Source organism: Salarias fasciatus, chromosome 6 (assembly GCF_902148845.1).
Source record: "Salarias fasciatus chromosome 6, fSalaFa1.1, whole genome shotgun sequence".
In the NCBI taxonomy this organism is placed as follows: domain Eukaryota; kingdom Metazoa; phylum Chordata; class Actinopteri; order Blenniiformes; family Blenniidae; genus Salarias; species Salarias fasciatus.
This window is the reverse complement of record NC_043750.1, coordinates 21,342,856-21,370,618: the sequence shown is the minus strand read 5'-3', so window position 1 is coordinate 21,370,618 and position 27,763 is coordinate 21,342,856. Positions and strand designations below refer to the sequence as shown.

Here is a 27,763-nt window from a genome sequence, read left to right as displayed (position 1 = left end):
GGCCGACTTTGCTATAGGCTGACTTAGCTTGGGGCCGAGTTGGTTAGGGCCGACTTAACTGTATCCCGATTAGGCCTGCACAATATATTGTTTGAACATCGCCATCGCAATGTGTTCATGTGCAATAGTCACATCGCAGGAGGTGCAATATTTTTATTATTATTATTATTATTTTTAACTTTTGTTTTGCTTCATAAAAGCAGCAAGCTGCTCCATGCTCCGCATAGCCACTCTCTCCCTCCCTCCTGCTTGGCACTCACCGGCCCCCCTCCCTCCTCCACAGCCGGGGGGGGGGGGGGGGGGGGGGGGAACTACACTCTGAACACAGGCGACATGCAGGAGGAAGCGACAAAGGATTTAGTCCCCAAAAGAAGGTAAACATGTGAAATTTGGATGTATTTTGGCCATAAAAAAACGACGATTCCGAACAAAAAAACCTTCTCTGCCGACAGTGCCTCGTCGTGGTTGCCTCAACACGAGGTAATACGTCAAACCTGTTGGACCATTTGAAACGCCATCACAAGACCCCAGGGGAAACTTCATCTTCTCAAAAAACAATTACAGAGGCTTTTGCCGGCATAACACCGTATGATAGGAACTCCAAACAGCATCAACAAATCACGGATGCAATAACTTTTTACCTAGCGAAAGACATGGTGCCATTGAACACCGTGGAATCGTTAAAGAGAGATTTAAAAAAATGATCCGCACGCTTGACAAGCGGTATGAAACACCACGTATTTCTCTCAAGTGGCCATCTCCCCAAATAGAGCTAATTAGGTCATCTGGAGAAAATTCTTCTAGTTTTAATATCGCAATATATATCGCAATATATCGCAAGCCCCCAAAAAATCGCAATGTCAGTTTTTTCCAATATCGTGCAGCCCTAATCCCGATGCAAGCAGGGTAGTAGCGGGGCCCCATTAGGTTGGTTCCCGACGTATCATTGTAATGTATCGGGGGGGGGGGGGGGGGGGGGGGGGGGGGTTGTAGTTCAAGTTGTGTTGCTGATATCAGCCATCTGTCGGGTTCCCCTACTAGCAACTAACCGGTGAGTACTCGGGAAAGGGCCCGGGGGATTTTCGACACACTGTCGTTGCAGCGTTAAGTGTAGCGTCTTAAATTTGTCTTTGAAATTGACTGATGTCAGCCATCCCTCGGGGCCCCCTTCAGCTCGGGGCCCTAGACAAATGCCTGTGTTGCCTACCCCGTAGCGACGCCTCTGTTCCTCAGATACCAGAACAGTACCCGCCCCTGGATTCAGTGGGCAGGTTGAGATGGTCGTTTGATACCAGAGACATTGGCCAGTGTTTAGGGTTCTAGATCTATATCACACCTACAAGAATACTTGGCTCACGTGAGCGCCTTGGGATGTGCAATACCACTGGGAAATGTGGTTTTGTTAATACTTAATTACAATTTTGTAGTGTAAGAGTTGAATTTAAAAGAGTTTTTTGGGGGGGAGAGACTGCTCTAATTTTCCCATGAGCACATTGGTGTTGCTCCTGTCGGTCACTGAGTACACTCTCTTCTCAGCATGCTTCTATGGAGTTTGTCTCTGGGGGAGATGCCAAGCGCATGGTGGACAGTGTAGTCTCGTACAATGATTTGTGAAGACTTCAGAGGTTTGCCGCTGAGGCTCCTCCTTTCTTTGTCTTTTCTTCGGCTGTTTAAAGACACTTTTCCAGGTCACCCAAAGGAGCTTTACACCCACTGATCCGTGGTTGGTTTATCGACCCGACGTGCAGCGTTTCAACGTGTTTATTGGGATTTTCTGGACTACATGTCCCAGGGTAGGAGCTCCGCGGCTTTCCCAGCACGCCGCCGCCTCCCCAGTCAGTCCCCGACACACTTCATCAAGTTCCGGAAACACAAAGAGCTCCGCATCCGGCTGCAACCTTCAAAAGCTGTGGATAGAATTCTCAACCTCAATGTCTGAAAAAAATCAGTTTGGGAAATTACACCAAAAAGATAGATAAATGTATAGTTTTGTTATTTTTTTTAAATATGATTAAAAAAAGGTTATGCGCTTGCAGCTTTATAAGAATATAAATCTTGTTGAGTCCTGACATTTGCCATCAATTGTTAAATGAATACATTTGTAGTTTTGATTTTATATAGTAATAATGAAAATAATTATTATCATAAAATATTTATCTTATAAGATAGATATTCAAAGGCCTATTGTTCGGCTGGTTTTTTTTTTTTTTTTTTTTTTTTCTCAAAAGGCTCAATGATAAAGCTGGAAGTCTAATCAGAAATTGGCTGGACCTTGGAGTTTGCATGTTCTCTCCAAGTGTGTGAGGATTTCCTATGGGAACTCCTGTGTCATGTCAAATGTCCCCAAATCAATCACAAATCAATTAAATCACCCACTACTGTTGCAAAAGATTTCACTATCATTGTTGGAAAAGAGTCCACCTTATAAAATTGCCATTCGAACTCATACTCAATAAAAACAAGCGTTTTGACCTCATTTAAATTACTACTTGAAATTATTTTTTCTTATTTTTTTAATTGGCTTTCGAGAGAAGCTTTTTTTTAATAGTACAATGAGGATTTTCCGAGGTTCTTTGTGTTTGAAGCGCTGCTCTTGACTTCCGGTTTGTCCGCCGCCGCTGCGGTGCGCTTCACTCACGCGCTCCAGAGGAGGGTGAGTTCAGGGAAAGACGGAGCCACCCTGTCAATCACAATTAAGGAACCATGGGAGTAAACTGGTAGGAAAGCTCAGCGAAACCACTGTGTTTACGGCCGAGCTGGCTCCAGTTTGCGGACAGACGAGCTAACTATGCGCCGGTACGGAGCGGGACGCTCACAGCCGACTTCTCCAACTGGGAATCGCTCCACTTTAACGGGAATTCTCACGAGGCGGCGCATATAACAACAACAAGAGAGAGAAAAAAAAACTTTACGTTGCCTGCGCCTCTTTCTTCGTTTTCCCTCTTCTTCTGTCGTTCCCCCCACGCAGCCACCCAGTTTGGACCGAACATAAAGTCGTCGGTGGTGTTTGTTGAATAGGTGGAGCCGCGGAGGTCGGCGTTGACTCGGGATATTCTTCGCTTATTTGTCTACAACTGGTGCAAATCTGGTGCTTGCATTTCAGAGAGCCGCCTGTCCGTCGGTGAGTCGACTTTCGGAGGACTGGCGCTGTCACAGACACCGAATATCCCTACGCTTTTTTTTTTCTTTTTTAACTTTTTATTCCAGTCTGCGTCGCCCCGCTCGAGCCTGAGCAGTTTTTGTTTGTTTGTTTCAGGTACTACAGGACGAAGACACTCCCAGAAACAAACGAAACTCCGGGGAGAGGAGCAGATATGAGTGGGGGGGAGGTGGTGTGTGCTGGCTGGCTCAGAAAGTCTCCTCCTGAAAAAAAGTTGAGACGTTACGTAAGTGCACTTCATATCCTCTTTGTTGCGTTGTAATAAAGTAACCTGTTCGCCTGTGGCGTGTCCAGCCTTTCCCCTGCAGATTGCAGCGTGTAGGCCTCATCTTGTGGCCACTTCCAACAGTCGGCTATTGTCAGACTTTGTTTTCCCCTCTCCTGTGCTTCAGTTCAGCAAGGTGGGAAGGCCTTGATTTGCTCTGTGGCTCCTCGGCAGGGCCACATGCGTGTTGTTTTGGAGCTGTAGTGTCACAGTATTGCCACTGAGAGCGGCGAATGTCTCGGATGCATTGATTATCTTTGGAAGAAATGCCTATGCAGTTACAATCTGCTCGTACCAAAGGTGGTCCACGACTATGCCAAGGGTTAAATGATTTACCAAATATCTAGAGGAAGCATTATGACTGCAGAAAAAACTTGTGAAGACTTCAGTACAGTGTTGCCTGCATGGATCATTGAGCAATTTACCTTGTAGTGCCACTAGTTTGTGGTGTGTGCATGATCTTCAGTAGACTGTTTACACTGCAGTTCCTCCTCTTGTGCATAATATGCATAACATATTATGTAAAGTTGTTTTTTACAGCTGGTTATAAACAAATAGCGTGAGCAGGTCATCTTAGTATTCCAACTATCGATGTGATTTTTGTGTAAATTAGTGGATATCTCTATTATTGATATTTCATTTATATGGGGGTTGAAACTTGAGTGCAGAGAGGTTTTCTCAAAGCAACAGATATAATGGAGAACGTTTTCTCTGTTCTCCTGCTCTCTTAAAAAAGGGAGCACTTTTATGTGTGTGTGTGTATATATATATATATATATATATATATAATTTTATATAACAGATTTTATATTAAAACTAGTCTTTCTTGGTTGTGTTTCTTCAGTTATTAAACGTATGACATCTGAGTGTTTTGACTATTTTCTTTAAAAAAAATTTTTTTTTCGAGATAAGTAATCACTGATGATTTCACAGTATTGGCCAGCAATTATTTTTCATCATTAAAAAAGGAGTTCCCTTTTTTTTCTTTTTTTCAGCAGTATCAGATCAGTTTTGTGTTAATGGGAACAGAAACTCAAATAAATAACATGGCAACTTTGTGGATCATTACAACAAACTTGCTGTTTCTCATGAAGCACTAAGTACTCAGCTGAGCATGTTATTTAATTGTCCTCAAGAGGATATAGGAGCAAGAAGCTACAGTGTTTTTTTTTTTTTTTTTAATGAGTTTTCAGGACTCACTTGAATATTTTTAGACCCCTCAGGCAACTTTCTCTCTGAATATATGAACTATAATTTCAGTTGTTTACAACTACTCAATGATATTTGCTTTAAACAACTGTGCTCCGTTTAATATTTGTTTGTCTTAATTGTGGAGAACATTTTTGGTTTTCGTTTATGCTCAACATTTACTTGCAGTAACAACAAAAGTTGAACCACTTTTCAACTTGTTGAAGGTGGATAGTGGTGTCTCAACTCTGATTCTGCACAGTCAAGGGAATCGAGAGTGGAGTGGCTGGAATACAAATAAAACCTACCAGGGCATTGCATGTGAGCATGCCAGGCCTTGGGTTGGCAATGTTGGTTGGTTTTGTAATGAAACCACACACACATGCATGCATATGCAAAATGCTACAAACATTAAACATGGTCTGTACACACAGACATTCGTGTGGATGGAGGACGAAGTTGGATTGCTATTACGTGTGATCCACGACTGAAAAAAATACCGAGTTGCAGGAGAATATGAACCAGGAGTCATGACACTTTGGAAGCTGCCATTGTTGTTATTGTCTAGTTGTTAATGTGGCGAAGAGGTATTTGCTACAGCCGTGGTATGCATGTGCAGTCGCTTCCGCTACTGTACATGCTGAAAAGTTGCATTTTGTACAGTCTACATGGAGATGGAGTCAGAGCGTTTTCCCCCGTTTTGTTATAGATGGAGTATTTTCACTTTAACCTTAACACATACATAGCAAATATTTAAAAACAAGCTGTTTTGACATTTTGTTCAGAATATGCTGGAATATAGGATCCATGGGCAGTTTTAAGTATTATCGGAAGCATAGAAATCTTTGACTTGTTCCACACATTGGTCATGCACTCATATTTGCCTTCATTACCTTTACATTCCTCAAACTGTTTCTGAAGATACACTTTACTGAGTGACACTGCAGTATGTGTCATTAACACAGTGGTCTAGATCGTTCACGTCTACATTGTGAATTGCTCCCAGTCGCTGGCATCGTAGCTTATCCTGCAGTGTTAGCAACAGAGAAAGTACAGATTTTTAAAAATGGCACTCTTTAAAGGTTTAACTTGAGTATCCTATCAAAAGTATGTTTTTTGTTATTTCCAGTCAATGTATTAGCTGTGTGTGTATATGTGTGTGTGTGCTATGTTTTTGGTAGTGATCATATCACGAGGTCTGCCGATGAAATTGAATGACCAGTGAATAATGCCCGACGGAGGCTGGAGTGTTCCAGGCTTTTCTGTTGAAGGATGGTGTGACTCTGTGTGTGTGTGTGTGTTATTGTTTCTCTGTTTGCGATGGACGGTTTTCCTGTACAGAGTGTGAACCTTGAAACCTTAGTTGGATAAAGCAGACAGGAACATGAACAACTGGACGATACAGCTTCTCCTGTCCCTTCAGTTTGTCAGCTGTACTCAACCTGGTATCTTCAGATTTTACATCTTTTTACTGATATTTGAAAATTATCGCACATTTTTTTTTTCTGTCTTTCCACAGTGATACAAACCAGCAACATCCAGTCATAGACACCCACAACATCCATATTTACAGAGTCATATCTGGGCTAATGGAGTTACAGACAGGAAATCTTTATGTATGACATAATATAGAGCAAATGGATGGCAAGCAGGATTTTATGATCCAAGGATGCTGAGCTACACAACATCAAGCCACAGATTACGTTTCATTCTGTCTCTCATACATACATAAATTATTTCTCAACTTTAGAAAAATGAAGTTGTTCCACCTTATGAAAGTGTTTGATAATTTCCAGCCAGTCATCCGCTTTGGAGCTGAAAACCCTGTGAGGACGTTGAAGACGTGTCTGGTTTCATGCATATCTGTGATAATGAGTTTCTTTTGATTACGTGCATCATCTGGTGATGATCCACAGCGGTTTCTTTTTTCCTCATTTGAGGCCAGTGCAGGGGATTTTACATGGATGTTGCACAAGATCAAACAAAATACATGTTAGCATCATGGTGAAATGAGTTTCCCCCTATTGGCCAAGTTTTATTTGAAAGAAAAAAACAATCTGACTCGAGGAGACCTTTGTTTCACTTTGCAGTCCGAACCTATAAAGTCACATTATACCGGTTATATGGTCAGCATGTCACCCCCTCTTGGCCTGCCCTTGGATGGGTATTGGCAGGACAAACGTGATATGTTTGCTGTTGTTCTTCCAAGGGAGCATTTTCTATTACAAAAAACAATCACCTTTTCAGATACTACAAGGTGCTACTTATGGCTTCTTGAGCTCAGTAAAGGAAGGTTTCATATTTTTGTTGAGCTGACTTTTTTTTTTTTTTTTTTTTTTTTTTTTTTTAGATTTTTTATTAGAAAATATATTTTTGTTTTTGATATTATGATAAATAGTTCATAAATCTGAAGTAAAGGACCCAGAGGTGTTACACCCTGGTCCAAAAGCACTGTTGTCATGTCTTTCTGTAACACACTTGAACCTAATAAATGTGTCATTATTATGTTCTGCAGAGAGCCTAATTAGAAGCTACTCATTACAATCAGGAGTGCTGGAGCTGGGACACGTTAAAAGCATGTGGGTCCTTTCAGGAACATCATTAAGCAACTCCTGGTTTGCCAAAATGTCAGTTGTCTCTCATTAGCTTAATTTCTACGGTCTCCTGACAATGTCAGTGGGATTGGTTGGTTTTTTTTTTTTTTTTCTGATTGAGAGATCCATTTTTTTTCCATTTAGATGAAAACTGTATGAGGTGATCAGTTTAGTCTTCATAATGCAGCTTTGCCAATCTTCTGTGGTGTTTCCTGGTTTCATTCTGCCTCAAACTGTCCAAAGTTTCCTCAGCATCTTTCTCGCACCAATCTCCTGCCCACCAGCTTTTACTCCAGCTATCTGCTCTTCCCATGGCGTGTCATCATGAAACCCAAACTATGCAAACCCTACAGCACATCCACATTGTTGGACTATTTCAGAATTGTTCGTGAAAGACTGCAACATTTCATGTCTCGTTCAAGGACAGCATGAATGTCTCAGACCACAGTTGTTTTTGTCATAACTCCTCTGTGGTTTCCCTTTTTCATTGACCTTGCATCTTCCATTTAGTTCTCATTTTGCTCCTTTGTTTCCCGTAACTTCAGATTCGTATGTATCAACATCCACTTGTTGGGGGGAAGAAAAAAAAAGTGTGACAATGGCTGGCTTCATCAGAGATGTGGTGTGTTTTCACAAGGACCGAAGGAGTTTCCAAGGTTGCTTTTGTAGCAGAACTGTCAAAAACCAGTCTGCATCTGTCCTTATTTTATTGAGTACTAAGAACAAACCTGTATTACAATCAAATGTGCAAAATTATTGGCTAATTTAAGAAGTTTCGATCTTGATATTAAGTTTAATGGGATCAGGGAATCAATTTGCTGCCCAAACCCCAACCAGGAGACCAGGGACTGCTTTATCTGCATCTTATGCTGTCTAATGTCTAATCTGGATCCTGGAAGTCACCTATGGTCTCTCTTTTCTCATTTTTGTCTGGTCTTTTGCGGCTTCTGGATGTTAGAAATGTGACACATAACTGAACAACGTTTGATATTTATCTTCATATTATTCCTCAACCAAAACCAGATCCCTCTCTGCCTCTGCTACTTCCACCGCAGCTGAGTTTCCAAACATGCCTGTTGGTAAACTAACCATGTACAGCTTAAACCCGTAAGATAAAATGTCACACATGAAAATGAAGTTTAATTCAACGTGGAAGGACTCATTTGCTTTCACTGTCATTGATGCTGGGACTCTTTTGTATGTGGAGATCAAACGAAAAGTAGCATTAAATGAGCTGAGCAGGTAAAATGCAAAACTATTTTAAAATGTATTGCAAAACTATTCATGTGAGCATGTAAGATTGTGTGTGTGTGTGTTTTGTTTTTCAGTTTTTAAGGTTAAACATGTTTTGTTGCAACAACAAGCTATTTATTTGGTGAAAGGAAAAATGTCTGGTTGTTCAGGTTACAGAATCCTGCTCTAGTTTGTCGCATTGATTCCCTCATATTCATCGTTTTAATCATACTTGAACATAGCTTGGTAATGATTTTTTTTTTCCATCTATATAATTTCACACATTTTCCTTGCACTACCAAAGCTACCTTGGACTGTGGTAATCCTTGTCGTTTATTGGCATGCAGCCATGCAAAACAGATTAAGATTTAATTGTACACTTTGTCCAGCCCTTAAAAGGGCCTCAGTGCTGCAGCATAAGGTTATGGGGCAGACCGGATGAAGGAAAATACTGAACCATGAAGGTCCTCCTCTGATGGCAGTGCAGGGAGACTGAGGACATGCTCCATGCTGGTCTTGAGGCCTCGTGGATTGAAGAGGGTGCTTTTACAGTGCACTCCAAAACTACTGCTAGCTGTCACTGGTCGACTGGATCAGTTGTCGTTTACTGACAGTGGAAGAGAAAAATGCAATTCGACTGTCATAGTGTGGTCCAACAAAAACAAAGGCGCAACTCTTTGATTAAGTAGAGGATTCATTAAATCTGCTTAGCAAGTGGAACAGAGAACAAGCGCTCACTTTCTGTTCAAACTGCCCCTCCCACATGCTTGAACAACAAACAAACAAGTAACCCAAACGGGATGCAACAGAGGGGCACTTGTGCAGTATTAGCATCTCAGGCTAACAAAGAGAAATTACTGGACCGTGTCCGCAGCAGCAGCAGCAGCAGCACAGCCCTCCATTTGGAGCAGCTAGACCAGTGTTGTGTGATCTGCCACAGCTTGAAAATGGATTGCATATGCCATTAATTATTTAATGTCCATTACAAACAAAAAAAGCCCATTAAATATTAACATTTGAGCTACTACAATAGTTATCCTCACTGGTCCACGTTCATTGACACATGCTTTGGGCCTTGTGTTTTACATGGACGGATCAGTTTCATTGTTGCTGAACTGGTAACTCAGAAATCTAGGCTATATAGACCCAAGTTTATAAAAGAGGCAGCAGTTCACATGACGTACAGATCTGTTGACACTTTTAAATTTTGATGTATTTGTTACAATGACAAAGATGTCTGTCTACAGTGTGATTAAATGATATTTTAGTGTATGTCACGTACATCAAGCTCATTTTAGTACAGAAGTCCCAAACAACCTGTTATCACTTTGCCTAACCTATAAAATGAAACAAATATTGACAACTACAAAAATGTTCCCTTACTGGTAGTGCAAAAACAGAGTGTACATTCTGATAAGGTTTTTATTTGTTACACAAAATGCAACAATGTTTACAGTTCCTCTTACAGTACCTCCTATATCAGAACAGTATAATCTCTCTTTAATCTGCATTGTTTTCACAAGCTCATCTCCACAGACTTTGTAATTGCTCTTCTGGGCTCAGAGTGGACAAATTAGGGACAGGAGTTACTTTTTCCTAGAAGAAACATCAGTCTGTGTGTGTGTGTTTTGTTTTAATCTTTCTCAATCAATCTGCACAGCTAAACTGGAACTGGTACTTGAACAATGACCTCCATCTTTTTTCAGAGAGTGAGATTCTTTGAGTCTTTCACTGATTTTTTTTTCATTCTACTTTTGGAAAAACAAAAGGAGTAGAGGTGACTGTGGTGCGTCTCCATTATCCTCTGGCTATTTAAAGAGTGTAGGAAGCCTGAAGACTACGCCTTGCAGACTAAAACACGATCAAGAAAGCAACACACTCAGCTGAACCTGAGCTATCTGACAGCACAGGATGTGTTGTTGTATATGTCATTAGCAGTTGCAAGTGTGTGCTTCAGGTGGGATTAGATCTGGAAGTTTTCAAGACTGCATTTAATTCCAACAAATCAAGGGCTTTTTTCAGCTTCCTGTGACATTGTCTCTTGGTTTCTTGGTTGCAGCTGCTGCCTTGGTGTTTGCAAGTCTGTGAAATAGTATCTATCGATTCTAATATCTTCATGTTGCAGGTCTATCATCGGCATCAGAGCAGTGTAGACAGTTTGACAAGAGCAAAAGCGTTTTTGTTTTAACCGCCTGTCAATTCAAGCACTTGTCTTAAAGTTTGCTCATGTACAGGCTTTAACTCACCGCAGATGATGGTCTGGATATTGACATTTAAAAGCTTTCATGCTGATTCTTGAGAAATAGTTCTTCTTTCCCAAGCACTGTAAATCATTGTTTATGCCAGAAAACTACTGTGCGCAGTTTCAGAATGAAGCTGAACTTCAGGATGCTTGTCTCGTCCCAGTCTTGTCTCCTTCTTTGTCAGAAGCTTTGGCGTTTAAATATTGCAAAAGTTTGGGATATTTTTAGATGTTTTTTTCCGACTGAATGGTGATTCACAACATTATGACAGGGAAATCATCAAAAAAAAAAAAAAAAAAAAGTATCTTTGTGTGATGAATCCTCAACAAATCTGTTTTTGTGGTGAGGCTTATTCTTGCTTGAAGTTTGTTACAGAAAGGCTCAAAACCTTTGCTCAGGACTGTGTCGTCATTGCTTCCATATTTCCTTCAGCTTCTTGGAAAACGTAGCAGTGTCACCAGTCGCCATGGGGGCAGATTAGAAGTGGATAAGAAATGGTAGACGTGTTGGAACTGCAGCGTTGATGCATTTGGAGTCGTCACATGCTGCCACCACCTGTAACACTGCCCCTCCGAATGGACCTCTTTCTTAATATCTACATTACTGCTGTCTTCTGCCATCACTATAGTTGACTTTGTTCTTCTCTCATTAAAAAAATAAATCTTTACTCTTCTTCTTTGTATTTGTCCAGTATGTTAATTCAGAACAGCGCCCTCTGGTGGATTGACGAACTCATTCCATCGAGATAGATGCACAAAACTGATATTTGTACCGTTTAAAGCGCACACATCTGTTTTTGTACATATGTATAAGCGAAATTTGCTTGATTTACAGTGAGAGAAGCTGATACATTGTTAATAACATTTCCAGGTGGTTAAATAGTGTTTTAATGCAACACTAGAGAGCAAAAAACTGGCTACTCCAGTCTACAATGTACTGGGACACAGTATGTCTCACAGGTGAGATAGCATATAGTTTATGCATACTTGAAAATTGAGAACCCGTGTGTATGTTTAGGTTATGCTCTTGCACCCTTTGCTAAAATGAAATTTGCAACCCTCCTGGAGCTTTGACACTGTTGATTGAATTGTGTAGTAAAGGGCAGCACCGAGCATTTTGTAAACAGACGAGGCTCTATTTTGCCTGCTGCAGCTGTTTACTGTTGTGAGTGCCAAGTCCACAGAGCAGCGACTAGAGATCCATGGTTCTCAGGCAACCTCGGTTTATACCGTCTGATACTTGAAAACAGACTCTGAGTTGTGTGTTCCTTTTGGAAATGGTTTCAGTGCAGTTGTAAAACGATCCTTTTGTGCTATTTGTCACTGGGCCAAGTCGACCAGTTTCAAGTGGAGCTATTATTAAATGCAGATGACAGAACCCTCACAAGCACGCTGCAAAGCTAATTGCACACACCTTCAAAGGTTGTTTATGCAATCGGGATAGTTCTCAAGTACGCAGCAACAATTGAATTTAAAGAAAGTGTTGTCTGAGAACTGAACTCTCATGCTGGGTTTGCATTGTTTCAAGTTTCAACTTGTCAGCTAATGGCACCAGGCTGTAAAAATAGTGCATGTCATAAGGCTGCTGTCTATTTCCAGGGTGTAGTTGTAGTCCGATGTGGACATAGACCAGGGCTAGCAGGAGAGTGCAGATGGCCAAACATGGTGCAAACTAAGCAGACAAAGGGGCAGCAGGAGTCCCTGTTCCCATTAGATTGTTGTGGGGGGAGGAATAACTACCAATAGTTGGGCCAAATTTATGATAATGTGCATTCCCTGAATGTTTGAAAAGCAAGGGAAACTTCATAAGGAGTAATCTTAAAGGAGTGTACATATGTATGTAGTGAAGACTAAGCCGGGATACACCAGAGAGGCAATCAATAATTTTGTCATTGTTGAGGGAGAGCACCGAGAGAGCAGTCAGAATGAAAAAAATTGAAGTGCTTCTCAAAGCAGCACCATTAGGCAGCCAGTGAGTGCAGCTCTCTGTTCTGTCTCTCTCTCTTTCCGTTCCCAGCGCTTCTTGGCAGGCTCAGACAGCAGGAATGTGAGGCTGCTCTGTGCTCCTCTCTGCTGGTCTGCTGGGGTGTGAGCGCCGGGTCCCTCTCCGCTGCTGGCCGCTCACTTCGGCATGAGATGGGCCAGGCTGCACTGTGCTGCACTATTTTGCAATGCAACGCACTGGCCGATTGTTGTTCCTCCAGCACCAAGAGGGAAGAGGAGCCGCTCCCTGGCGCCCCAGCAAGGCATGGCCGCCCCTTCCTGTGTGAGGCGCTGATGGCTACCAGATGGCGGGAGAAGAGGGGAGGAGGGGTCCTGTACTCTCTCTTTTTCTCTCTTTATCCTGAGTTCATATTCTTATTGTTTTTTTTGCATCTTTGGCATGGTTTTTACTAAACTTTTTTTTCATTGCTTATTTAATTCCAGTGCAGAATTACTGTTCCAATAGAGGACACTGGAAAATGAAATGATTGTGAATCTGCTTTTGCTGGCATCCAGACAATTTTGAGTATCTCTTAAGTGATACATATTCTGAGACATGGAAGATGTCGCCGTGACTCACTTGTGATTGGTGACTCACTGAAGAGTAGTATACTTTAAAAGCCTTTTACTGATGCAGACCCTCTTTGAGACTGCATTTTAGCATTAAGTGCTACTTTTACTGTGAATGCACTCACCACTGACGTCTGCACACACTAATGAAGCAGGAGCACACATCATTGTATGGAAGTAACAAAAGATCCGTTGCATTATTGAAATGTAATGTCTTTTCTTTTTTGGGTCACTCATAATCAACCGTATGTTACCATAATTCATGACATAATAAAAATGCATAAAAATGAATAGTAGACTGTCTGAAAGGACAGAATGAAGCAGGAAATGTATTTTTCCTCCTTTGGTTTGGCTTGATTTCACAAAGCAGACCAAACTGCCCAGACAGTGTCATGCAATTCCAGCAGCTGCTTGGTAGGGGCGCTATCCCCTAAAACAGGCACTCAGATAGGATAAAAGACATGGGGAAAAATAGAAACCCGGCTCATTGATTGGCAGAAAGCAGAAATCCCTCCCCTTTAGCGGCTAATGAGTAGCCACAAACAACAGCGATATATAGTCTTCTGACCATGCATCAATGAGCGCCACACCGGTGTTTCCTCACTACTACACGTCTGACCATGAGACAGTGTCGAACTTTTTCTTCATGCCGTGTGTTTGCATCTTTGCATTCACACTGTTAGCGCAGTGCATTTTGGGTAATAAACAAGGCTATGTTTCACACTTGCCCAAACGAACCAGTCTATCCCTGAAATGGACTCTGGTCCAAGTCAAACAGTGCTGGTGTGAAAGCAACCCGAGAGTGAGTTACATATTTGCTTTTTATACTAAACCGAACTGATACAGAGTGGAAGGTGATTGATTTCTTTCTCTGCTTAGACCCGAACCAGGAAACACACAACCGCTGTAAACACAGTTGTGAAGAATCAACGGAAGATGCAACAGGATCAACTTTTCAGAGTATATGCTCTTTCTGTGCATGATTAAGAAAAATTAAACTTATCTGAAATGATGATGAAAGTTAAATGACATTTCATAGCCCATAAAAATCACCTCCATTACAATGCTGATCACAAGTTCTTGGAGTCCAGCGAGGAGCCATGTTTTCTGTTTGACCAGCAGTTTGCAACAGAGCCGATGGCCAAAACCAAAGACCAAAACATCTTGAACTTCTACTTGATCAATCATTTAGTTGTCTTAAATTAAATTACTTTATTGTCATGAAATAACCAGTGTTATTTTAAATTTCTTCTTTTGAGGGGAATGACAGATTGTAGTAAATCAATTGTCTTTTTTGATTTCTTGTAACTTCAAATCAATGCTGAAACTTGACATTTCCAGTGCTAATTTTACTCAGTATTTTCTGTTGGTCCTTGCTGGAGGGTTCACAAACAGAACAAATTCTGTTATAGTGACGTTTGCGATTAAGTAAGCATGACGAAAATAGTAGTTGCTTCCAAATATCCTGTGACAGGAGCCGTCAGCAAAACAAGTTTCTTTTTGAGGTGTGGTTTAATTTCAAACAGAACCTTTTTTATTTTAATACCAAAATTTCTGTATTGCTGGTATGTAAAAGCATGAAGTCCTACACCCAAGAATGAAACACTGACATGAAACGCTGGTGCTCAAACAAAGCATTTGATAATTCTGAGATTATTCAGGTTGTAATAGGCAGTGTGTTGTATTTGTGTGTGTGTGTGTGTGTATATGTGTGTGTGTTTTTTTTTTTTTTTGTCGGGCGCATTTCATTCAATCAGTTTGAATCATAGGATGAAAATGAGTGTGTGAAAGCACCAGTCAATGTGAGTGATGAGGTCTAAGGGTCGCCTTTGAAGGTAGAAATGTGTGACTGTATCTGTTCACATTTTACAGTTCACCTGTCATTTTACACACACACACACACACACACACACAGCTGGCACTTTAGGTATTTGGTGCTGTGTGATCTTACCCTAGCCGCTGTGTCTGCAGCCCCTTAATATAGCCCACTGCTGTCATATTTTTTTCCCTCTCTTCCCGTGCTGTAGTCGTGCTTTGAGCACCAATATGTGTGCGTGTTTGTCCCAGTCTGTAAAAGGGCCAAGCTAGACAAGGGGGTGTTGGGGTGTCAACCTTGACACTAGATGTGAAATAGTGCTACAGACTTGTGTAATTTCCCAGGTTGCTGTGACTCAGACAGGCCTTCCACAAAATGAATCTGATCTCCATCTAATGAACATAGTTGGAGGTGTGTGTGTTTGTCTCTGTGTGCATTATAGTCAGCTTTCTCTTGAAAATTAAAAAAACGAAACAAATAGAAAGCACTTTTGCTGTCCACCACTGGTCCTGTTTTGGCCTCCGTCCCTGATTGCATTAGAGTTACTATGGTCCTGCCTGATATCTTTGGCCTGGCCTCAAGCCAAAGGACGTGGCTAAACTCTCACCCATGTACCCACACACACACACACACACACACACACACACACACACACACACACACACACGGTTGCGTGCACACTAAGTGAGAGATAGATGCAGCAGAGACCCCCTCTCTCAGTGAGAATTCATTTCTGGACCGATTGGAAGCTGAGAGGCCAGAGAACCCGCTCCCCCCCTGTGTTCTTTGCAGGCATTTCTCGGAATTTTGTTTGGCATGCTCCATTTTTTTCTCATGCTTTTTGTTCGTGTTTATCAGAATACTATGGAATACTTAGACTTTTTAACTATTGCAAGTTGGAGAACACAGTAGTATTCAAAATTCACGGTTGGTAACATTTTCTATTTCTCTCTTTTAGATATCAATAAAATCTAAATTTCCTTGCCCATTTTTTGACAGAAAGCATAAAGAAAACTAGTGAAATTTATGAACATCACAACAATGTTAAACTGCTGAAAATCAAAATTTCTAAAGCTTGTTGTTAAAGGGATTTTCTGAGTTGTATCTTTTATGATGAGCAGTCTGCTTTCTAGATGTAAATGGCACAATTACACCTCATGGGATTTACAGGGCAGCTCTTCCTGACAATTCAAGGTTCCTCAGCATCTGTGTTGCCGATTATGACAAATTATTGCAAGTTGTCTGAACTGCTCTGTGGTGCGGTTGGAATGTTTGTTGAAAAGAAATGTTTCTGCAACAAGTCTTAGAGTTTCTGAGAAATTTAAAAATCAATGATTGTGCTTGTTGGCTTTTATAAATGATGTACGTATGTGCCAAAATATATGAACCACTGTAAGCTTTTTTTTTTCTCCCCGCTAATTTAATGAGACACATTTGGCTGGACTGTAGTGTTTGTTCTCATGCCACTAAAGCCTGAAAGGAGAATTGTTTGAGCCCCTCTCCTCAGTGGTCAAGGAACAGCGTGATCATGTGAACCAAGTCTGCCATGCCAAAGGAATGTGTTGAATGCTAACGACGAAGCTTTGACAAGTGCATGTGACTCTGCACTAGAGCTGAGATTGGCTAAGTTTGGAGAAGCAAAAGCAGATAGGATGAAAACAGAAGCAGAGAGGGAGAAAACAAGGGGGGAAAAAGAGTGTACACCAGATTAAAGTGTCGGGGTTGTGCAGTAGGAGATCATGCATAACTTTAACCTTTGGTTTATCTGGAAAATTGATATAAAAAAAACAAAACAAGGAACCATTCAACAAGGAGCTACTGTGGGAATGAAAAGCTTGTATGCTGAAGTCAGATGAGCTCGTCTTTATCTTTGGTGCAGCTTCAGTTCTCATGGCTGAGGGTAGAATGCCATCTGCACTCACAAACCATCCTCAGAGTATGCAGATTGAATGGGGCAGTGTATGAACAAGGGCAATTAAGCACATTAAGTCTGGGAATCAGCTTTCGCAGTGACTCCCACTGCTTGGACAAAAGGATGGGCCTAACTGTGGCACTAATGTAGAAAAGAAGGAGTATTGCATTTTGGAACATCAAACAAATAAAACAACACTCAGATGTTTTTACTGATTTGTCTTCTTATCGCAGTTACAAACATTGTAACTGATTTTGTCTTTTTCAGGCATCAGTCTGATGGTCTTTGGTTTGACTGTAGAGTTTGTAAGAAGAAAACAGCTATCAGAAAACTGATTACGGAACAGAAAGCTCTCCTTTACTGTCATTCATGTGGTTACAAAATTGATACACACACTCACACTGGACCATAATGGATGTATAACCTCTATTTCCCTGTGTTCTAAGTTTAATGTAGTTTCCTACTCAGTGGAGTAATAGATATTGATTGGTGACCTGGATTTTGCCCTTGCCACCACAAACCAATGTGAGTGTATTTTACAAGGCTGGAGGAGCAATGCTATGAATTATAAGAAAGCTAGAAGGATCCTTAAGTATTAGAGGAAAGTGGGACTAATATATGCTGCAGTGATCTTCTTTCATGTGGGTTTAATGCTATAAATGATTGCATTTGAAGAGGAGGCATTATAAGATGTACTATGTGCATGTAATACCGAGATATTTAGTAGAAATGTAGGATTCTTGAGGAGTCCAAACATGCAAAGTGTAATTTCTAGTGGTGGTAATTGTCTTTGTTCTGATGTGTGGTCACTTTATTGATTTTAAAATGAGACTGCTGTTTTGGCTTTTTGATCTCCAGATGTGTTTTTCTCAGAATCCTCCAGAAGAATTCACAATGTTACCGCAGGAATGGTCCCCGTCTCTCTTTGTTTTCTGCAAAATCTCTCAGCAGCACATCTCGTCTGAGCATTGTCGTTTTATATTATCAGGTTGAGCTTTATTTCATATCATTTAAATAAATCACTCTGCGATTGTCGCATGTGGATTTATTGGAATGGGTTGAAGACAACAGCTTCTGTTACTGTTTGTGATTTTTTTTTTTCCTATTCACTGAGAAAATATGAATAATTCGGTTGAGTGTTAGCTTTTTTTGACCATTTTATCATCATCATCATTATGTGAACAGTTTAATATCGCTCTGCAACTTGTTTTGAGGGGTCATCTCTGAGTAAATATTCATGGACAGTTTGTTTTTCATATAAAAACATAAAGTCTTTTGTCAGGGATACATAAACGTGAAAAAGTGACTACACAGGTCAGAATGGTTTACTTTAAAGCTGACAGATCTCGGTAGCAGAGGAATAATTGTGACGTAATCATAACTCATCTCTCCCGTCTGAGCCTTTTTGCAGGTCACATGCATTAGTTGTATGCATTTGTGTATGAGTCGGAATAACTGTTCACAAGTGGTGTTTGGAATGAGCTCAATATCAATGAGTGCAAACTCTGACCATGTCTACATGCCTGCATGCACACACTCACAGAAGCAGAATTTATTTTTTTTGTCTTTTGAAAACTGTGACATGTTTACTGACATTTGCATAATCATTGAGTTGGAGGAATATCTGGCATTGCTGCCTTCACCTTCCATGTGCAAGAGAAATTCCACACATTCTTTGCTAAATGCGAATCAGCATTCAGGAAACCCGCAAACGCACACGCAGTGCACGACCTCTGAGGTATGCATTCACGCCACACACATTCGCTTTCAGCGAAAAGTGAAGCAGTATCATCTGAACGTGACAGCAGAGAGTGGAGGTGTGTAGCAGTTTCAGGGGACTGGCTGAAGGAGGAGGTGTGTCTTTAAGTTGGCTCAGAAACAAGCCTGGGCATGCTCGTGAGCTCAGCCCATTAAACACGACACCAAACATGGCGAGTGCAGCAACTCAGCATGCTGTAGTTCTAAACTATCATGTAGCTGATTGAAATATCATTTTCACCGATGTGTGATTTTACTGCGACACTCACTGACTTTCCACTCTTTGAGTTCTCTGTTGAGAAAATGTTTTTATATTTGCACAGAGACAAAGACTGAGTGATTCCTTGGACTTGTTTCATCCTGATTTCTGCTGAGTAACCAGACTCTTTTTAAATGCAACCCCAAACGCCACACACAGGCACATATCAGAGTCCATTTCCTTATATCAGTGTGCTGAATCTCAAGCCATTTCCTAGTGGACACACTCTAGCAAGAGAGCAGCTAATTAGATCATGGCTGAGGAAACCTCTCACTGGCCACTAAATGTGATTTGGAATCATTTTCATTGGACTGATTGGATTAGACTGCTGCTGCTCAGTGCATGGATAAGGACTGGGTGAGGTGAACACATGCAGTGAACTAACACACTATTAACAAAGTACCTGTTATCCAGCCCTTTTTCCAATATCTATTTGTAATTGAACAGAAAACCTTGATACATAAATGTGCTTTCTTTGCCCTTCTTGTGATGCACTGCACAAGAGAGCCAAATAGTCCAAACATTCACTCACACTAATACACATCACACCCACACGCTCACCCACAGATGCTTTTTGGGCCTGACTGTGTAGAAGTCATCCATCTCACCAGGCAGTGGTCCTCCTGAAGAAAGCAGTGGGACCACCATGAGTCTGCCGCTCAACCCACTGCCTGCTGTAGTGTGAAACTGTTTCACTGAAGACTTCAGAGCCTCTACAACAAATGTAAAAATACCCCACAATGTCCGTGGTATTTGGTGAATCTCCTCTCACTAACTTGAGTATGTGCAGCAGTGAATTAAAAGCTTGCACTGTCCTGGCATGTGGGCACAAGGTGTTGAGTAGCAGCTGGTATTTTATTTTTGGTTCTACTTACCTGTGTCGAGCAGGCCTATTGTAGGTGTTCTGTAGCGTATGGGTGGCGAGCGGTGGTGTTGCGGTGGGCAGTTGTTGCCAGGGGAGGTGATGTGTTATTTTCAGTCCATTGTGTCTACTTCCTGTGGGTCAGGGGTTATTGGAGCAGGGTGTTGCAGACTTCATGGAGTAAAGAGGAGGGGAGGGAAGTCAGCAGTAACGGCAGGAAAGTGGCCAGACTCACTCGACAACAGTGGCTGGTCAGCAGCTCGCTTACTACACTTCGTCTGTAAAGTTTTAATCCAAGCTAAGCCTGGACTCCTCAGAATCAGGTAAAGAGGCACTGAATGCATCTTGTTAACTTGGTGGCATGTCATTCAGGACTTTTTTTCAGAACTGTGATGCTGATCTCATTGAGATAAATATGGACAACTGTGGAACTCTTAACTATTTAGCCAGCAAAATCAGACATTGATGTTATCCCAAGCAAGTGGCTTCATATATCAAACTGTCAATGTCAAGGACCTGGTCAAAGTTTCATGAGTTGTGAATGGGTTATTGTACCCAATGATGCCACCTTCTTGGAGGTGATCTGGTTTTTAAGAGCAGTTTTCATGTGTCATCACAATCCAAACCGTTCCATTACCTATCTGTAAATAAGCTGCAATTTTTTTTTTTAAATCATATGAACAAACCTGTCAAAACAATGTACCTGCAGTGCATCCCTGTGAAAAGCATGTATTCACAGGCATAATGTACCATGCTAAAACTGATCCCATTTTTGTGGGGGGATCTCATCTCTATGAAGAAAATGGACAATGGGATCAGGCTAACTCCAGCTGGTGTGGTGACAGTTCATGTGTTGGGTGACTTTATGCATGTTCAACAGTGTACTGGCGAGGCTAGCAAGACATAATCTCCTGCGTTTTACAGATGCTTGATACAAGTTAGTTTTGAGTAAAATGTTGCACGTTATGTAAAAAAAAAACAAAAAAAAAAAACTTCAAGCAAGAGTGATTCCTTGGAATTGAATCAGATACTTTGAAAGAAGTGAAGAAAGAAAAATAAACTCCAGATTTCTGCTTTCCTCACTTCCAGTTTTGGATGTGGGCTTTTCCTTGTCATTTACTTCCACAGAGTGAAACAAACCTCATTGTTTAGCTGCATGGTTTGTTGATGTTAACTTGGGTAAGTGCAGGTAAATGCAAATATAGTAGAAGTTCTAAAGTTAGCACCGGCCAGCTCCCCAAACACAACCACAGTGACAAAAGGAGAGAAAACAGGAAATCTTTTTGCTCAGTGTGTGTGTTGGGAACAGATGACCAGGAAGATAAAAAGCGCTAACAAAGTGGAAACTTCCACTAAGGGATGTTATTTTGCTTTGTGTGTGTTTTTTCTCTCTTTTTTTTCCCTGTTTCACAAAGCCCCGTGCTTCCTGAAAAAGACTCAGTAAGAGGTAGTTGGTTGAGTTTTGATGAAACCGCCGACACTGTAAGACTTTCCAACATTTATAGGTAACTGCTTCTGTGCTCCCTCAGTCATACATGATGTGAGGCTTTGTTAATGTTTAAACCTGCCCTATTGCAGTTAATGCTTTACCTTGTGCGTACTGTTTAAGTCTGAGCCAGCCTGGGAGCTGCTCAGTGAGACTGAGGCGGCTTCTGCACTCCTGATCAGTTCTTCACCGCTTTCGATCCGCTGCGTCCTCCCTGTCTGTGGACAGCTTAATAAATGAAGTGGAATGATTATTTGACTGAGTGTTCCTGTCCCCGCCCTGCAAGAGAGATTTAGTGCAACAGCGACAGCTTTCTTACAGTTGTCTTTCCAAGCTGATGGAGTAACAGCGGTGCGGTGGTCCTGGTCTGGAAGGACCAGGGGGACACAGTGGGTTGAGAGGACCTCCTTCACAAAGCTACAGAAAATAGAATAACTTGCTGCTTGGGTAAGCTTTGCTTTGTTGTCCATTGTAAACATGAATTTTTTTGGTCAGTTTTATTTTGTGTGTGTGTTGGTGTATTAGAGCTTTAATGAAGGTGATTGTGGTTTCACTTCTCAGTTCAGTTTATATCCCAAACCGTTGTTTCGGGTTAAGTTGTGAAAGCCTATGAAATGAAGAACAGCTGGTAGTCCTCCAGACAGTTTTTCATGTTGGTCTTTGTGAGTGCTGTTTGCAAAGATAGCAGTGTGACGACCCGGGTGTGTGTTCCTTGGACAGTTACTGTAGATTGTTGGGGCTGGGGTCAGATGGCGCCTGGCTGGGTGAGAATTTCACAGCTGCACATGAAAGCAGAGCGACCTTGGGATGGCAGATTGAAGGAGGGAATGACGGATTGTTCAGCTGATGATGGAGGCAAACTGGCCTGTTTTTGATGGTACAGTAGAAGCTCCTCGTGGATCAATATGCTGTTGAGGTTCGTGTGAGAAGATGGGTTGTGAGTGATGCATCATCCACTCTCAGGAGGAGCGCTTTGTATAAACACAGCTGCTAAGTTGTGTATTTGGAAAGGTTCGCCCTCTGGCTTTGAAACATTGAGTAACTTCAGTGTGTAGATTTGGGCACACACACACACACACACACACACACTCACTCAGTCTTTACATTACACAGCAGATGTCAGAACCAGTTTATTTCTGGCGAAGAAGGAATGCACAAATGTTACTTCGATAGCATGCCCAGCCGCATCAAACAACTGTCTCAGAGAGTCGTATAGAGCCATGTTGTTGGGCCTGATAGCCTGCACAACTGAAAGAATAGTGCTGAAGAATTCTGCACACAACACCATCCACTTGCTATTTGGTTGGGTCATAATGAACTGTCACAAAAGTAATTCTGAAAACTGTATTTCTGAGGAAAAACTCGCTTACAAACATCAGGATCCGCAGTTACTGTGGATGAATGGATAATAGCAAGTAGAACACACAGTCTGTTCCTGCAAGTCCTTTTGTGTGTGCGTGCGTGCGTGCGTGTGTGTGTGTTTAAGCACACAAAGCCATCAGTGACAATGACTGTGAAAGTGACAGCTGTAATAATTTAGCTTATATTCATTCATTCATTACATCTTTTATTTAAGGTCTGCACTGCCATAATGTTTATGTTCCATGATGTTGTGTTACATTGGGCCGTGTGTCTTAATATATGATATAATGTTCATTACACAGTGATTTGATTGACAGATATTTTACACTGCCTGATTTTACATTGAGTTATGCTATTTTATTTCACGTTATGTTAAATTATGTGTTGAGTTGTGCTGTAAATGAACGTTACTCATATAGCAGATTTTACCACCTGTGCAATCTCCACATATCTTACATGATCCGTCACATTCATCCATTTATACAGACACTTGCATTCCAAAGGTGATGGGTGCTCAAAGCGCACACCATTTGGAGCGTTTTGGAGTTTACTGTCTTGCTTGAGGACACTGATATACGGTCAGGGCAAGATGCAGAATCGAACCAACCTCTTCTACACCACAATGTGTGTTATTTCATTATACATCACTGGATGATCATGTCAATTTGAATGTTATGTTAATCTTTGTGTCAGGATGTGTTGGGATTTGTTGTTTTATATCATGTTACATGATATGCTTTATGTTAGTACACAATCTACCATATGATTAAGAACACACTGTGAACTTAAAGTCATTGGGTTTAGGTGCATTTTTCATCCATTATTAGTAGATATGTATTTTTTTTTTTTCAGAGGGATTCTTCATCTGAGCTTTGGTTGTTCTGGAAGATTTGAGACTTGAGATTCTCACTGTTGCGTTTGTGACCTGTGTGGGAAGACGGGGCGCTTGCATACAAAGGAACGATGCAATGTTTCAGTTTAACAAAGATTTGTTCTTGTTTTCTCTTGGAGAGGAGAGAAATGAAGAGGCTGGCTCTGAGATGGGAGCAGTGCTGTGGACACCGATCATAATTGACAACTTGCAACCAGTTGGGAGTTGTGATGGTTGTTGTGGGTGTTACTGAGATGGACAAGGAAGGGTTCAGTAGGACACACACACACACACAGGCACACATGAGCTTGTGTTGTAGTTAATTCAGCTTGTTTGCCTGGGTGGTCCTATCTTTGTATTTTGTGGTGATTTGTTTTATCTTTTTATATTTTCTCACAGAGAATTGATATCAGTGTTTTGTTTTTTATTTTTTATTTTTGAACACATTGGACCCTTGTGTGTTCACAAACATGGTCCAGTGCAAACTTTGGTACTAAACCAGAGGACAGAGCTTGTTGGAAAAGCAGGATTTGGTTCATTTACAAATAAACCTCAGGAACATTTCACTTGAAATTCAACTGAACTCTGAAAGCAGCTTGAACTAAAAAAAACTGTCAGAGGACCAAATGAAAGATGTGACAGAATTTTTGAAATGGCGTGCCCTCGTGGTTTATCGTAATTGATGTGCATAACAGGAATTCCTGCAGCTGTTTTTGCATTTTGTGAAAATCCGGCTGAAATAATCCATAATGCACTGCGTGACGTTCAGTGCAGCGCACAGCCTTGTTGTGGATGTTATGTCACTGAACACACGTCGTAGCAGCTGTCAGACGTGACATTTGTTTACATCTTTAGGTGCAGTTTTAAAAATGCCAGTTTGAACTTTGGTCGTGACTGCTGCGTCATGGACAAACGGTCTGTGCTTGGTTGCATGATAACAGTTTATCACTTTCAAAAGGTTAAACAAAAAGTTTGAATGAACTTTCCTGTCACAGTCATGGCTCATTGACATTTTTTTTTCCAATTATTTTTTTTGCATTTCTATTTTCCTGTCAGATGGAGCAAAACATCACTAAAGAATCACATTTGAGAAATAAACCTATTATGTTGAAAAAGATATTGAAAGCAGGTCTGAATTCCCCATCTGCTTCTGTCTCAGAAGTGGTCAGACTGCACTGGCGAGGCTTTAAAGAGTACTTTGATTTACTTGTGTGTGCTTCATGCATGGCTTGGTTTCTTTAGGGCAACCCATTGACGTCACTTGCTGCAAAAAGCTATTACTGCATAACACAATGAACAGCACAGCTTTACCTCAAACTCCCAGTCTAAACTGTGTTAAAGGTGAAATTCGTATACTACGCTGGAAATCAGTGAAGTTGCAAATCACTACCAGGAGTTACTAACAGCAGCTTGAAGCTGTAAATTAGAAAGTGTTTTATCAAACACTGTACTGTTGTTAACTTCTACCACTCTCCTCACTCTCACTGCTGCCAAGCGAGCTTCTTCCATGCTGGCAGCCTGGATGCTTTCACAGCACATTAAGAAAACACAAATACAAACGGTCAACATTACCTGAAAGAAAGGCCAAACCCTCCTGTCTCCAACCATTTGGACATTGGAGAGCCTTGCCAAATTTTCTGTTTCAGAGTTCGGACTGAAATGTGCTCGTAAGAGAGGTGGGTCAATTCAGGACCTGCAGCCAATGTGCTTTGCCCCGTTCCACATACAAAATGAAAAGGAAGCCAATTTCTCCTCAGACTGCACCATGAGAGCTTTTCTTACACTTTAACACACTTCATTTCTCTTTGTTAGCTTTTGACTCAAAAATGCGTCCAATCATGGACTTGGTATGTGTTTGGGGTCAGCAATGTGCCAAGAGAGAGGTTTTGTCAAGGCGGCGAGCAGAGGAAGCTGTCCACGCTCTGACCTCTTTTTATTGAGAGTGCAGATGGGAAACATAATCATAAAGTCTCAACAGGATGCTGTGAAAGGCTCAGACCCAGGGAGGAGGATGGAGCCTTTGATTTGGACTCGAAAGTGAAATGAGATTTCTCTATAAGAATGGGCCATGCATAGGTGTTCGATTCCCAATTGACAAGGAATTTAATATTTCACCACTGTAATCTGCAGACTGGTGCTGCACACATTACTACCTCCTCAATGCGAGGTTTCGCTTTCAAGTCTGACATTGGTTGTGATGCACTGTAGAAAACATGATTTTTTACCAAAAAATTATATGTGATTAGGACCCATAGTTTTATTTTGAACTTAAGTTTTCCCAGCATTCCTGCAAAACACAGAAGAATAAACTTCTCTGCACACTAAATAACCCTGCCTTCATTGATAAACTATCCTTTTCAAAACTTTGTCAAGCCATTGACGCCACATGTTCCACCCCCTTCTGATTGGCGGTTAAGAGGGTCTGGCACAACCTGATTACATAAAACAGGAAGTCAAAAGAGGGAGGGGTCACAGCACCCCCACACATGCACACGCTTACACTCTGCAGCACATGATAAAGTCAGAAGGCGCAAAACAACAACAAAAACAACACCACACTTGCCTCCTCACTTTGAAGGGCCCAAATACCCCAGAGACAAAGTCCAAACGGCTGTTGTGGATGCTCAGTTTGTGAGGTAGGCGCGCGATTCCTCACTTCTGCTTTATAAAGGTCTGTTGTCGTGAGCTTAATATTATGAGGATTTTTTTTCTTTTTAAGTATTCTGAGTTTTATTGATGACTGTCGAGGTCATCAATGCTTCCCATGCCTGGTTGCATAAAGTGACAAAAAATCTTTAACCCTTCACTTTTCATATAGCTGCTGTGCAGGATTGTGGAAGTTTTTCATTGAAGGTAATTTTGAGCTTTGTAAGTTATGAATGTAGTTGTGCTATCGATCTACTTAAAAAAAAAACAAAAAAAAAAACAGGTTAGTATATCTCTTAACAACCTCTTGTATACAATAATGGAAGTATTTTGTGAATGATAGTCTGAAAGACTGTATTGATCTTTTACTGTAGGTCAGATCTGAAGTGACTAACATATTAAAACGTCTCCACAATTCTTTGTGAAACTTGTACAGAGAAAGAAATCTTTTGTAGTCACTCATGCACAGCCATTGATATTCCCATTATCATCTAAGTGCTTTGCAAGAAATCATTTTACAGTTTGGAAATTGTTTTGAACTGAAAATTTAAAACCTCTTCCCTCAATGAAGCAGCATCAAAACAAAACAAAACTGATTTATTTTGGACACAGTTCACAGTTCACTAACAGATCGGAGATTGCAGCATAATGCAATATCGATAATCATCCCCTGGAATTGTTATATTCTGAGTGTGATGTGATTACAAAAATAAATGTTCATAACAAATTGATAGGTAGTTCTAAGTTAACGGTGTCTTTTCTAACGAAGAAAGTTGGAGCAAATGAAGATTTCTTTTCAGTCGAGTCGTCTAAGGCCGTTCTTCCATTACTAATTGTCTCCCTGTAAATTCTAAAATATGGCCCATATATTGGATTTGAACATATGTACTTTAGAGTTCTAACACTTGTCTTTATTAACATAACTTGGCAACCAAAAAGGCTAAGTAAAAACAGAATCCTGCTGCTGCTGACAAAAAATGTTCCAGTTACAGCTTACCTTTGTGGGTACATACTTGCGTGGTGTTTTGATTTCTGGAAAGTAAAGTCACAGCCACAGGTGCCACTAAACAGACAAAGCATCGAGACAGCTTTACTTTATTCACTGTGTTCATTGCACTCCCTGCCTTAAGTGTCCACCGAGGCACCAGATGGAGCATGCACAGGATTTATTTAATAAGACTTGATAATACACAGCTGTTGACAGAAACGTCAGTCAGAGACTGATGGGACCATGGACTGACCACTAACGCTGTCCAGTCTACTGACGGTGAACTTCAGGCATGCAAATTTTTTAATGAAAGTTCGTTCCCTCTCCAGCAGGTGGAGGAGCTGATGACGTTGGCCCCAGAAGCCGCACTTAGCCAAAGGCCATGCACTCTTACTTGCTCGTTAACTGCCCTCCCTTGCGTTCAAAGATGTAAAAATAGCTGTTTAGCAAGAATCCCAGTCATCTCTGGGAAACAAAGACTGATTTATACAAGTTGCAACACTAAGGATAGAGGGGCTTTTGTCCCTCCCCTCCTTCTCCTTCTACAGACCTCGTCACCGTGGCCATG

At 41.2% G+C, this 27,763-nt stretch overlaps 1 protein-coding gene across 4 annotated transcripts in view; it reads left to right on the top strand.

Annotated features, from left to right (window-relative positions):
* Positions 1-2,633: 2,633 nt before the first annotated feature.
* Positions 2,634-27,763, top strand: part of LOC115389594 (GRB2-associated-binding protein 1-like) — a 52,187-nt gene continuing 27,057 nt past the window's right edge. For 2 of the 4 annotated variants that reach the window (XM_030093030.1, XM_030093032.1), the window contains exons 1-2: positions 2,635-3,121; positions 3,257-3,386. In XM_030093030.1, the coding sequence (XP_029948890.1) occupies positions 3,315-3,386 (72 nt within the window). In that variant the 5' untranslated portion in view covers positions 2,635-3,121; positions 3,257-3,314. Of the gene's footprint in view, positions 3,122-3,256; positions 3,387-26,090; positions 26,198-27,763 lie in introns of those variants that run through there. The other 2 variants (XM_030093031.1, XM_030093034.1) reach the window with 2 other exon arrangements.